At 40.4% G+C, this 14,180-nt stretch overlaps 1 protein-coding gene across 1 annotated transcript in view; it reads right to left on the reverse strand.

Moving 5' to 3' along the window:
• SCN2A (sodium voltage-gated channel alpha subunit 2) overlaps positions 1–14,180 on the reverse strand; it is an 80,915-nt gene that overhangs the window by 57,305 nt on the left and 9,430 nt on the right. Inside the window, exon 2 of the mRNA XM_056350322.1 lies at positions 1,928–2,246. Coding sequence (XP_056206297.1) covers positions 1,928–2,194 — 267 coding nt within the window. The 5' untranslated portion in view covers positions 2,195–2,246. The remainder of the gene's footprint in view (positions 1–1,927; positions 2,247–14,180) is intronic.

The raw sequence follows: 14,180 nt of genomic DNA on the forward strand, positions 1-14,180 counted from the left end.
CCTGGTCCTTTGTTGTAGAGGAGAAAGGATTGGTCTGTAATGTACTCTTTGCTACCATTGCTTTTCAACTCTATTACTATTCTTCCTGGAGTTCAAGAAAATATATCCTCAAATCAAAGTTTTTCATATGTTTTCTGTTCCCTTTACTCTGAAAAAAAAAACCTGATGAAGCATCAGTTGTGTGATGCTGACTCATAAAGACATATTAAAAAATTTAAATGGAGCCTGACCTAAACGAGGATGTTCAAAGATATGCAAAGAACACCAAGAAAAATAATGGGAGAAATTACTATGGCAATACATGTATAGTTTGGAGTCTTACATCTCATCTACTAGAAACCACTATGCTTTTGGAAAAGATCAAGACAACTGATAGGCATTTCTCAATCAGGAAAAAGAAATTCAGCAGGATTTCACTTTACGTCCACACTTAATTGCAGAATTACTTTTCTAGTTTCCAAAGCGTGATAATATGTGTACTAACTTTAGGATTTCCAACAGTGAACTGAGAGTTTTGATACTGCAGAACTGGGAAAGAAGGAAGGAAAGGGATCAGCACTTTGACCCAACTTCCATTTGCCTTACTTCCAGACTTCAACAGGGTAAATCACTTGAGTAAAGGGAGTAGAACATTATATTTAATTGAAAACTTTGTTTTCAAATTTAACTCTTGATTCCCTGTAGCACAAATTGAGTTTTTAGAAATTCTGCAATGAACATTTAAGGTAGAGCTGTTTTTTTTTTAAAGCTGTTCTGTCTGTTTAGTTTATCACAGTATGCCTATGTTGTTATTGTTTCAACATATTTGTGATGAGGCATACCCTTAATTCCTGCAGGAGGTATCTTAATTTGTATTTTTTTACTTAGTTCAAGTTTGACTCCTAACAATCGCTGGGAGTTTTCTTCCTTTTTCTTCGAAGTATTTTTTTTTTGCTTTCATGGTTGTTTTTTAAATTCACTTGTTTTTATTCACTAGCTAGTTTCCACAGGAAAGAAAAGAAAGCACAAGAAAAAATTGTGAAGACAGAAAATAAAATAATGGCAATTTGTTCTTTACTGATAAAATAATGATGGTGCAATACATAGGATGCCAGAATCTGAGCTACTGGAATTCTGGAGGAAACCCAAGGCCATCTGGTCAAAAGTCTAAAAGTTCAGCACTTCTGTGCTTGGCCACAACAATTGTTGTTGTTACTTTAAACAGAAAGTAAATATGTGGGTTTATTTTTTCAAAAATGAACATATCTATAAAATATTTTTTTAAATTACGCAACATTCTGCCAACACTCCAAGATTAATTCCTGCCTCCTCTTTTTGTCCCTCTTTCAAACATCTCTTTGATAAAAATCATAGAACAATATAAATCTGGATGTGAAAAGTTTTTCACTGAGATATATGATGCCTCTACAGAGTACAAAACAGAAGAGGATGATCTTCAGCATATCCTGAGAAATTACCTTCACGTATTTCCCTATCCTTCCCAGCAACAAGAGAATGCGACCTAGACTTTCCATGTGACTGTGAAGAAAGCTAGTGAAAAGGCATTCAGCTACCTTTTAGATGGGTTTCATAGTGAAGACATGATCTTTTCGCATCTATAATACAGCAATTCATAAAATAATAATTCTAACGATAACCCCTGTGCTACTTCTTAATTTCTCCTGTGTGTAAAACACTGAAAGTTACAAGTTTTAGTATAATGCCAGGTATATTAAAATAAACCTAAATGCATCTCTACAAACAAACCAGGTCCCACAAACTTTCATTATTAACTTCTGTTCTTACAGTTAAGATTTCTGCCAATGAAATGGGGGAAATGTATAATACCTACAGACCATGTCCAAAATACTGGGAATATTATGCCTGTGAGAGGGTTCCTTGTATTTTAATCTTCTTAAAGTCTGATAAAAATATACAACACACTCACTTTTTTATTGATATAATATGGGTCCAGGTCTTCCAAGGGCTCAGACACCATTCCTGGAGGTATGTCGCCATAAATAAATGGCAGTGTCTTTCCTGCCTCCAAGTCGCTATTTGGTTTTGGGCCATCTTCATCATCATCGTCTTTGCGTTCTTGTTTGGATTTTTTAGCTTTTTCTTCATTAACACGCTGTTCAATAGCTGCAAGTGATTCTCTTGTGAAGTAGCGGAAGCTGTCAGGTCCTGGTGGTACCAGCACTGATTGTGCCATCTTTTCATCCTGCACCTCTTAATTACTGTTTAGCCTCTCTCATAAAAAAGTGCTAAAAATATATATATATAAAAAAAAAAACACAGAAAAAATTTAGAGCAACACAAATAGCTACAAATAATACAAAAGAATATACCTTCATAGAATTTTCTGTGGAACATCTTGTTAAATTCAGTAATTATCATCCAAGACGAGGCTGCTGTGAAACAGATTTTTTAATTTGTTTTTATTTCAAGACAAACCATTTTCCTTTGGAGCTGGCCTCTTAGAGCTGTCTTGAAGGTATCAATTCTTAAAATATTTAGTTTCAAATTCATTTAGTGCTTATGACAATAGAGTATCGATTCTACAGACTGTATTAAAAAAAAAAAAAGTCACATACAATACAATAACATCTTGCCTTTATCAAAGATAATGCTGTCTGTTCTAGTGAATAAAGCAGGAGATGTTTTCCACCGCATTCAGTGTGAGGAATCAACAATCCTGAAGTGTTTCTAGTTTTGTGTTGAGGAGTGAGACTCCAGACAATTATCCTTATTATCCCAAAAGCTGCACCTTGGACTAACCCTCCCTCTAGCTACAAGGACCAGAAATGACTCCTAGAATCCACTACTGCCATGTACGGCCAGAGGGATCAGTTGCAAGCAATGCAAGATGCTCTTTTTCTTTGGGTACAAATATGCTGCTTTTGCAAAGCTGCCAGCTCAGGAAACAAGATTCAGGCATAAGCACCTGTATTCAGATCCCCTGCCTGGTAACATACTGTGCACTGGAAGAATTGCTGAATTAAACAAAAATGATCTTTAATCATTACATACTGCATTTATATCTTTTATGTCTGATACCATATCGGCTGTATATATTTTGCACAGTTTTCACTAACAAGAGCAGACCCATCTCTTCTTAATGTCTCCAGACAGTTCAGTTAAAAAGAACAAGTGGAAAATATTCCCAATGCAAATACTTTGATCTGAAAACACAAAGGGCATCTTTCCTGTAGCCTTCAAGAATCTTTCTTAAGAGTCTTCCTCCTGAGTAAGCACATTAAAAATATAGCAAATGCAACAAAAAAGTAACAACTTCTGAGTAAGACAATATACCCACGAAACAATTACCAAATTAAAACAATACAATAGTTAGAAATACAATCAGCATGATCCTATTTTACTGTCTCACTAAATATACATATTCCAGTACAGCTGCAACAAATTCGTATTTTTGAAGCCCGCTAAATAAATTGCAACATGATGCTTTCCTCCCCTTTTCAACCATACGCACACAGCCATTTACACCTATACGGACATCTACACACATCCCAACTCCTGCAGGTCTCCCCGTGAGCATGCTCTTCCATTGCGGGCAAATGCACCTGGTGCATTCTGTCATGGACGGTCTGTAGCAAACTGCTGCTGGAAGCTGCACTATTAGCAGTAGAAGGGTTAATTAGGAAAATGAAAGTGGTCCTGCAGCAGAATCCTGTTAGATTTTATTGTTAATTACAGAAGAAGAAAAAAAAAATAAAAGGCATAATCCTGTTTCAATACTGCAGGAAACAATTAAAAATTCATTACCAGTGAAGAATCTTGCACTTATGTGGGTTTGGAATGGCACCAAGGAAGACTGCAGCTAAAATTCCATCATGTCTTTTCCTTTTTCATTTTTTTCTTTCCTTTTTTTTTTTTTTTTTTAAAGTCTCCTTCTACAGACCACACCTAACTTCCTGCTGAAGGATCCTGGTTATTGAAGTCAAATCTCGCATTTCCTGTGCGAGCCTACTAAGTGCTATAACTCTTATGGCCACTAGATGGTACTGATAGACATCCATAAACGGTTTTAGAAATGGTAAAGAATTTTTGCATACTCGAACACTTGCTTAAACTGAGACTCTGGGACTAAAATACACGGGTTTATATAACCAGCCAGGTCTCAGGATTCTCAAACATACTTGTGAATATATAGCAGCTACTGCTGATGAGACCATAGCTGTTAAACTGTGAAGGTGACACAGAAAGAAAGTGGGTGGGATAGCAAAGTAAGAGAAACAGAAAAATGGAGGTTGCACAGGCAGTGTACCATCAAAGCAGTTCCCGGGTCTGGATTATCAGCAGTCTGGAGTATTTTAAGATATAGCTTGTATGAGTTTTCTAAAGTAAACTCATACAATATATTTGATATGTATTCTTTCTAAATGTGGGAAAGCCAGAGAGGAAAGAATGGCAGCTCTGAATGTTCACTGCAGTGATGAATGCCTGTACAGAAATCACCCACGGTAGCAGGGAGCCAGACTGGATGATCAGGAGCACTGCACGCCCCTCCCATGTAACAAATCAGTAAGACAACACCTCTGGGCACCACATCACCTAAATGACATCCTACTTCTTTTCACTCTCTTGCTTTCTCTGTTTTTCTTATTCTTACTGATTTTCATCAGTGTTCGAGACCAGGGTGGATGGGACACTGAGCAGCCTGGTCTAGTGGAAGGTGTCCCTGCCCATGGCAGGTTGGTCCCTTCCAACGCGAACCATTCTATGATTCTATCATACCTTTTCTCTCACTGCACTAATAAAACTTTTTTAGCCTCTTTCTTTCCCCACCATCGATCTTCTGTCATTCCCTCCTTGTCTTATGCGTACCCAAATCTCTTTCAAACTTTTCAAGCAACACATTCCTGATTCAGACTTTCAAGCAATCATTTACTTCTGCCTCTCTGCCATCTCCTTTCCTTCAGCTGTGAAGTGGACTAAAGGAGCTGTGGAAAGTAAAAAAGAAAAAAAAGCAAGGGTCACTCTAAAGTGAGAAAGGTTGGAGAAGGAACAAATACAGTAGCTGAAGAAATGCCACTGTGCATTTGAAAAAAGGACAATGAAGAGAGGGACAAATACTGATAATTTGGTTCTTTGGTAATTGTAGTGAGAAAATGAACAGTCTGACTGGATCCAAACACTGTTTTTGAAATTTTCGGCAACTAAGAAGAAAATGTGTCAAATGAGAAATGTAATTTAATGACATCACAAATATTGATTTGGGTTTGGATCATTTAAACATTACACAATATTTTAAAATAATGTTAAAAGCCTTTTCTAAAAAGTCTTTTATTTGATAAGGTTTTCTAATTTCACAAATGACTCAATGAAATAAATAGAAATTGTGTAAACACTTCCATGTAACCAATATTTTTTTTGTTAAAAAGCTTTGGATGAAAACTTCTGGCTGGCTCTAATTGGGACTGTGGTTTACTTGGAGCTGCTCTGTAGTCTCACGTAAGAGGATTATGAGACAGCACAGATTCACAGTAGTAATGCAGCTTCTAACTACAAAAGTATTTTCATTATTTATATGTGTGGATATGTACATATGTGTGCATGCAGCTACTGATGAAAGTTGCAGTAAACCAAGTACCTGAGAAGCTGGGCTAATTCACAATATGGAAAAGGACCTTCGTTCTGCCATCAATGGTATATTAAGTGTCTGATTATTTGTTTCTTATTGTATGAGTCTGAAATTACCTGAGATCTCAATTTGATTTCCACCAGTGCTATATGCTATACAATCCACATGCATAGTATTAGGAAGGACAGTGAAAAGTAAAGACAAAAAGGAAATAGCTAGTGGGACATTGTATCCCATTGCTTAGATTCTTGTGTGTACAGTCTTACTAGGCTGTAAGGTGAAAAGAACAAGTATTGTAGAGAGACAGAACAGGTAGGAAATGCAATACGATCTTTGTAGTCTAAAAGAGAAATATATATACTTTTGAAGAGGAGACCACAGTACTACATCTAGAGAAGGTAGAAACAATCCTTAAAAATATATTGAAAAAATTAAATACTACATACTACAGTAAATGTAACAGATAAAATTAGTAGATATAGGAAGGGAAAATGATCAAATGAAATAGTAAATACCAATCAAAAACCAATCCAACATAACCTGCTTCAAAAAACATGGACAAAATTTACCTAAAATATAATAACTGAACAAGAATAATTCTGGTAATATGTAATTTCCAGCTGCTGTCTAGCTTCCTACCTACAGCCCTGGGTACATTTTATGAGTAGTTCTATCACCAATGCTATCCACCTTCCCACCTCTCTGGCACATCTGAAAGCTTGAAGTGGACTTTGACTTTTAATCATTTTGCAAAACAGTCATGGCCCATATAAAGGGCAGAGTTAAAGAAGTGTTCAGTGTCATATGTAAAGAAAATCTGCATGAGGGTGAATGATTTTTGACAGGACAGAGCTGAGAGAAACTTCTGAGTTTTTTCCTGGCAGTCTAGGAGCCCTTCATCTACAGACAATCTTGATTAATAAAATCAGAAAGCAAACAGATTACCAGATTCTCCTCAGAAATCTATAAAAATTAACTGTCTACGTTCAATGTTAAAGCAAAGCACTAAAATGTACAAGTGGCAACGTGCCATCATTCGGGGGTTTTGTAATCCTTTTACTCTCCAGCTGTGTGTTCCTATACTATGTTACAATTGTCCCTAAGTGCATGACTTTTCATTTATATAGTTCTGAATTTCATCTCATTCCAGTAACATCAGTCATCAAGCTCATCTTGTCCAATAGCTTGCTCATTGACAATGCTTCCCAACTTTGTGATAGCAGCAAATTACATTGGCATATTTCTACTTTCTGTGCTGAAACAATCAAATTTTAAATAAAATCTGTCCCAAAATTATAACAGTGACAAGCAACTTTGAGCAAAGTGTAGGTTACTGTGATACTTGCTGTAGTTTGCAAATAACGTTAATACCACTTTGAGAACTTTAATCTTAAAAACGCCAAAAAATCAGAAATTTATACTCTAAAATGAAGTAGTATTTTTTGCATTTAAAGAGAAAAAGGGGTAGAGGAGGGAAAATGGAGGTTTTTCTTCTTGTAAGTAATATACACTCAAACTTGTAAATTGTATACATTTAATCAAGTACACTGAATCTAAAGAAATTCCTGACACCTCTTCCCCCCCTGGTACTTAAAATACTTACTATACTACTAAAGTATTCATGATGATCTAGATGACTGAAAAACATGTTCGTTAGCTTTGCAGACTCCATGAAACTGAGAGAGCTACAGGTAAACTGGAGGATTAGAATTTGAAATGTTTTGACAAATAACAAAATGGTCTTGAAAAATGATGCAATTCAAGAGATACAAGTCCTACATTTTGTATTTAGGCAAGAATAAACAACTAAAAAATTAGCGGATGAGGAACAAAACCCCACCAATAGCTCTACAGGAGAAGATCTAGAGTACTTAACTGCATTACATACCAAGCATGAGTGAAAACTGTCAGTTTTGGAAAAAAAGTGCAAGTACTTAAATTTATAAACTTGTGAAATCATCTTCTACCCTTCTAGTTGGAGCAGTATGTCCAACTTGGGTACTGCATTTCAAAAAATATGGGGCCACCTGGAAAGAATTCAGACCACAGTATAAAAAACAAAACTTAAGAGAAAACATCCAAGGCATTGTGGAATTTGAGTTCTTTCTGTCTTTATTTTACATTGAAAAGTTTGATGGAGGAGACAATGACAGTCTTCATATGTCTAGAAAGCTCCTCCAAGGAAGAGGCATATAGGCAAACAGGTTGTGGGGTTAAACTGCAGCAAGAGGGACTTGCTAGGAAAGTGTTATTTTCACTTTTACCAGTGAAAATAGAGAATGAACAGAGCAGACAGACCGCAACCCTTCAAGGCCTTTAAGAAAGGCTAGGCCTTGTAAAAAGAAAGATCAGTGATGAGCGTGAGATTTGTAGCAAAACTGATCAGAATGAGAATCAAGAAACTTGTAACAGGCCCTTACTGTTTTAGGGTCTTAATGAGCATAGGTTTCTCATTGTTTTGTGCTGCTCCAGCTGTTAGTTTCTCCCTGGGCCTCAAGGGAGCAAAAGCTTATTGTTTATATACCAGAGCAGCAGAAAATAATGGGGTTTTGATTTCAGTCACTGTTGGCTGAGAAAATTCTTGAAGAATCAGTGGGGTGCAGGATACAAAAGAGTGACACCATATGCAGGAAAGTCCCAAGGACTTCTTTACAAAGAGACGAGGGCGCCTAAGGAAGCATTGGTGTGGAATAGGAGAGATCTTCCCCCAGTTTCTCTTTGCTCACCCCTGTCTCCTTCCAGCATTTTCATTTTCCCCTAATCCAACAAAAAGAAATAAAACCAATCACATTTAGAAAAGCTATTTCATAGTCCATTCTCTTACTTGCAACTAGCATCACTACTGTTCCTATACATGGGTAGAACAAGTGCTGGAAAAAACCCTGTTCTGTCTCAAAGGGCTATAGACCTTCTGGATATGTCAGCACCCCATGGCACTGCATGAAAGATTGTATATGATTGCCCTGTATGAAGGTGGAAGGTTTACAGCTGGTGTGGTACATCTGTTAAGGTTTATGGTCTTACTACTCCACTGCTGAAATTAGTGGACAGAAAATAAAAATCAGTTTTCCTGCAACTGAGGTTTGTGTGTTTCATGCTACACTGCATCGTGTCATCAGTAGTCAGAGCTCTGACAGAGGTCTCTTCATCCAGTACCTATGTGCTGAATTGTGAATTTGAACAGTGGGTGTTTCTATATAACAATTTTTTCCAAATGGCTTGGAAGAGTTATATAAAAATACAGCTTCCTACACATTGTCCAACATTTTAAATGAATGCATAACTAGCAAGTCACCTTTGAAAATACATTTTCTGAAAATCTTAAGCTGATACAAGGTGGTGCTGTCAGAAGGGACAGCCCCATTCTCCACCCATTCTTGTCCTGGTCATTTCCCACTGTGATGGCTTCGAGCACTTCTGCATCTCTGCATTTTAGCCGTATCAGCTTACTGGTCTGCCTGAAAACTACAAATAAGTGGCCAGATGTCAAACAGACCAAAGAGCTGATCCACCACACTACAGAAATTAAGAGGCTTAATACGTCCCCTCACTTTTAGAGTGCAAAGGACTAGCTACCTGCCTACAGTGTCTTCCAAATTTTAGTGCTTCTCCTAAGTGCAAAGCTCAATAGGGCTTAAAGAGCCAGAGTATGAACAAACAGACCTTCAGTGCCTGAATGCTGAAGCTGAACAGAGCTTTAACAACTGTACAGTCAACAAATATTAGCATGGATCCTGTACCTAGTGTAGAACCCAGTATAGGTAGAATAAAAAACCAAAAAGGTTTCTTAAAATGCCCAAACCCTAGCAAATCTAGGGATGAAACAGGGCTAGCATTCAGTAACAGCAGCCTCAGGACTGCTCTTCCAAGATCAGAAGGTGACCAGGATCACCCTCCACCTTTCAACATGGATATCAGGACAGCATTTTATGCAAAATATGTGGCAAGAGTCATCTAGCGTGAAAATAGGTATACAAAAAGCTCTATTGGGAAAGTTTGGGGGTTCTTTCAGATCAGTTTTCTCAGTCTAAAAGTTATTTCAGGGTACTGCCCATAGGGCTATGGCAAGAAGTGCTCCAAGGAAGTATGAAAAATACATTGCTAAAACTCGGTTGATTGTTATCTTTGCTTACTGTTAGCCAGTAATTGGCAATGACTTGCATTTGGTTATAGCTACATGCTCCATTTTCCTCTTTATCAGAAATGATCTCTGAACAATTGCTGATTTTCAATCAAATGTCAGTGAATGAACAAAAACGTTACTTGTTTTTTTCAGGTAAGACGCCCTAAAGTACTTCTTTCTAGCATTAGACAATTTGGTATTTTTCACTTGTTGAAAATACCGTTCTCTTTCTGTGTACAGTAAAACAAGCATTCTGCCAGACTCAGGTGATAAGTTCCTCCAGTTCTCCAGGACTAGAGGAAAAAGAAAAGGGCAATTCACACCTGGGAAAGATTCAAAACAACAGTTCAAGTTTCCCCTTTACAAAAAGGGATACATACTGACTGTCTCCAAAGCAAACAGCAAAGTGGGAGACAAAGTAATGGGAGAAGAGCATTTGCCAAATCCCTAATGAGGCTGGTTAAGTGATTAAGGCCTTTCAGCCATCAGAGGTGGGCTTTTCATCAAATCAATCTTTGCCCTGATATCTGTTGTGAAGAATGAATCCCCACAAGTACATTCTTGTATAAGTAAGTGTCAAGCTAGAGATATATCCATTTTTAGTGTGTTTGTGTGGGGAGAGTGACTATACAATTCAAAGATGTAATGATAACAGAAGTGCCATATGTACGGGATGAGCTAGATATTTCCAGATGCCTGAATAGGAGAATGTGCTGATTACTTATGCTGTTAATAAAACATGCTGTGATTTCTTTCCCAAAAAACCAGAACCCTGAGTTTAACATTCCCAGTATGGGCATTATGTAAAGATGTTTAGAATAAAATCTCCATTAATCGTAACTACAGCATGGCTACAGAAAATTCAGTCATATATAATTTAGATCCTTTTGGATAAAGGATGCCAGGTTGATGGGAAATTTTAAAATGCCCCTAACAACTGCCTAGAAATTTTGGATGAACAACTTCAGTCGTGATTCTGAACCTACTGACAAGTGGTGTGGAAAATACATTTCCACTTTTATAGCCTCTTGCCATCTTCTGTTGCAAACACAACCTACAAACAAAACTGCTGTGGTGGTTATTGTTTACATGAGCCTAGGTCAGGCTGCCACAGAAAAGCCAGGCCCAGCACCCCTCAGGCCAGGGCGCAGGGGCCCAGCACCCCTCAGGCGAGGGCGCAGGGGCCCAGCACCCCTCAGGCGAGGGCGCAGGGGCCCAGCACCCCTCAGGCCAGGGCGCAGGGGCTGCAGCCAGCTTCCACTCCAGTCCCAAAGGCTCCTCTGGCCTTGGCGGAGCCGGCGAGCGGCGCCACGGGCGCTGCGGCAGCCGCGGGGGAGGGCAGGGCCGGGCGCACGCCGCAGTGCCGAGCCGAGCCGAGCCGAGCCGCCTCCAGAGCCCGCCCCCGCCGCCGGGCGCCTCAGGTGCGGCAGCCGGGCCGCCGCCCGCGGCCTCCGCGGCTGCCGTTGCCACACGGGATTGCAACGAGCGCAGACGGGCAGCGCGGTGCCGCGAGGGAAAAGCCAGGCCGGGGAGGCGGGCGGGGAGCGGCCGGGCTGTGAGGGGACGCGGCTCTGCAATGGCGGCGGGGGCCGCCGGCACGGAGCGGCGCCGAGGGGAGCGGAGAGCGGTTGCGTAGCAACCGGCCCGGCGGCTGCGGCACCGGCACCCGCGCTGCGGCCTGGCAGACAGCGCAGCGCAGCGGCAGCGCCGCCCGCGGGCTGCGGGAACTCCCCGCGAAAACCTGCTCCAGGCAGATGATTTTTTCCAGAAGGAAAGCGTCCCCAGCCTGCTTCAGCGGGGCCTAATCAAACGGGGGAGGCAGGAGGGGCGGAAAAGAGCGGGCATTTAGCGTAGCGTAGGTAGCGGCAGGGTTGCGGGGAGGCAGGCGCGGGGGGGGCCGCGCTCCGCGGTGGCTGCGCCTGCCGGGGGCGTCGGCCAGAAGGAGCCGAGGCCCTGGGCAGGGGCTGGAGCCCGGCGAGCGCTGTCCCCAGCCCGGTCCGGGCTGTCCCACCCAGGCGGGCAGGAACCGGGGAGCACCATCCCTCCGGTGAGGTGTGTTCACCGGCTGTGTTGGGTGCGGACAGTCAGCCATGCTGCTGCCGCCTGCCTGCGGGCGGCCAGTTCCCTTCTTCAAGTGGGGGCGGTTGTTGTTTTTCTGGGGTTTGTTTGGTTTTTTGACTACGAAATGGTGACTAAAACCATAGAAACAGACATGGGGAGCTGGATGCTGGGACGGTTTTTACATCATCTTCCCTTTTAAAAGATGTTGCCCTTATTTCAAGCTGTTGGTATGTTTAAAAAAAAAAAAATAACCTCCTCCACCACATGCTAAATAACCCTGACCTTAGGTTTGGTCTATAGAAAGCACATCAGGAGGTACGTATCTAATTTGTAACTCTGCAAAATAAAGAGAATCTGAATCTAAATGGGGTATTCTCTAAATAGTCCTGCAATTGCAAAGATAGTGCATTAGTAACAAAGACAACTGCCTCGTGAGGAACTTATTTCTAAAAGCAAAACACAATAGACACTAAAAGCGTGAGGACCATCCCACAGAGGGGAAACAAACATCTCCATGGATAACATATGAGAATTTTCCCCCTGGGAACTGCACTGCCGCTGACAGGCTCCCTGCAGCTGCACAGCACCAGCTGCCGAGGGGATCCTGCAGGAGTTAACGTAGCTTGAAAGAAGCATTAACTCCCTGGATATCCATCAGCTTCCAAGGGCAAGATGCCACAGACTGTATTTCCTCATCAGCACTACTCATGCCCCTACCTCCATGTCCTACTATATAACTGCACCTGGAAACATACCAAGGTCTCTGAAGCAGGCAGAAACAGAAAAAGGCATGACTGAAAAGCACAACTTCTTTCCCACACCTGGTCTCCACCAGATTCCCTTTGCCACTAGAATGGAAGAACTGGCTTTGTTTCAGGGAAATGCCACTTCAAATAAGCCAGAAGCAAAGTCATTTCAGTGATACTGGAAATTAAGTCATAGATGAAGTCCCATATTTACTTCTAAATATTCTTTTAGACTTACAGTGGTTTATGGGTTAGCAGTTGTTACTATATCCTTAGGGATAAAGTGCAGATGGGTCCAAGCTAGCTACTAGTTACAGGTTGTCTTGTTTCATAATAATTACAGATGGGGCTGATGGTACTGTTTGTTATTGAGATACTTGACCTGTCCCATTTTCCTTTCGTTTTATGCCGCCACCCCCACCCTTCCCTTGCTTACTTAAGCCAAACTTGAAGCACTGGGGCTAAAATTTCCTTTTTTGCCTCAGGCTGATTTTTGGATGGAAGCTGCAACTTAAATGATGCAACTATTTCTAAGAAAAAGCTACAGATATATATTTCTTTCTAAAATTTTATAGCTGACAATTTTCGAAGCATGAATATGAAGCCCTGCAGAACCTCTTGCATAACAGCATTCTGCATTTTGGACTTTTCTGTTGGAGTGATATCTATAACATTTACTCAGAGTTGAAAGCTTTTGAAAAAGTAGTTTGCATATATTTGGAAGAACACCCCAGAGGTTTAAAGGTGTGAATTCCAGAGATAATGCCTTTTCTGTTGATGTTTGAGTGTCCAGCTGAGAGGATTTTCCTGCAGCTGAAGTCTTTGTGGACTGTGCTGACCTAAGAGTGGGAATGTTTTCCTCTTTCTGTTCTTAATGACCCTATACATTGGTTATTTGAAAATAATAATAATAATAAAACAAAACAAAACAAAAAAACCAAGAAACCAGAAGGAAATACAGAAAGAAGAAAGAATACAGAAAAAAAAATTAGGAAGAAACAGAGACATATCTGGGATTGAAGACTGGCAGGAGAAAAAACCTCCAGGGAAGTGATATGTGGAAGAACTGTCAGCCTGGATAAAGAGATTGTCTCAAAATTAGCTGTAGTAGTCCTGGAGGCTGGTTGGAGAGACGTGAAAAGCTCAAGGACTTGCAGATTATTATGACGAAGAAAATAATCTAGGTTGATCAGTTTGGCCTCACAGGAGACTAGACTGGGAAAAAGTGATGGAAAAGGGAAGAGGGGTAGGGAGGAGTCAGTATAAGGGGGCAAGCTGAGACAGGACAAAGCAAAAAAGCTTCGGCTCGATGGGCAAGAAAGGGAATAAAAAGCTGAAATAACTGGACTGCAATTAATTGGAGGGATGGACAATAAGATCTGAAACTGAGTTTATAGAGTACTATATGCATACTTCACAGACCCCTGAACCTGTCATCTTTAAACATAACTTCAGTAACTCCTGATTGTTCATATGGGTATCAGTATGATCTCCCTAAAATTGTGTACAGACACTCCAATAAGAAACACTTATTACTGCAGGAAGGAGGACTCAAATGACAGCATTTGCAAGAATGAAGATCTCACTTTCAGTCCATTTGTCAGTAGATACTATAATGCAACACTCACTGTCTTCTGTAGTACACAATATGAATGAGCTCTTAAAA

This window comes from Falco biarmicus, chromosome 8, assembly GCF_023638135.1.
Source record: "Falco biarmicus isolate bFalBia1 chromosome 8, bFalBia1.pri, whole genome shotgun sequence".
NCBI lineage: Eukaryota > Metazoa > Chordata > Aves > Falconiformes > Falconidae > Falco > Falco biarmicus.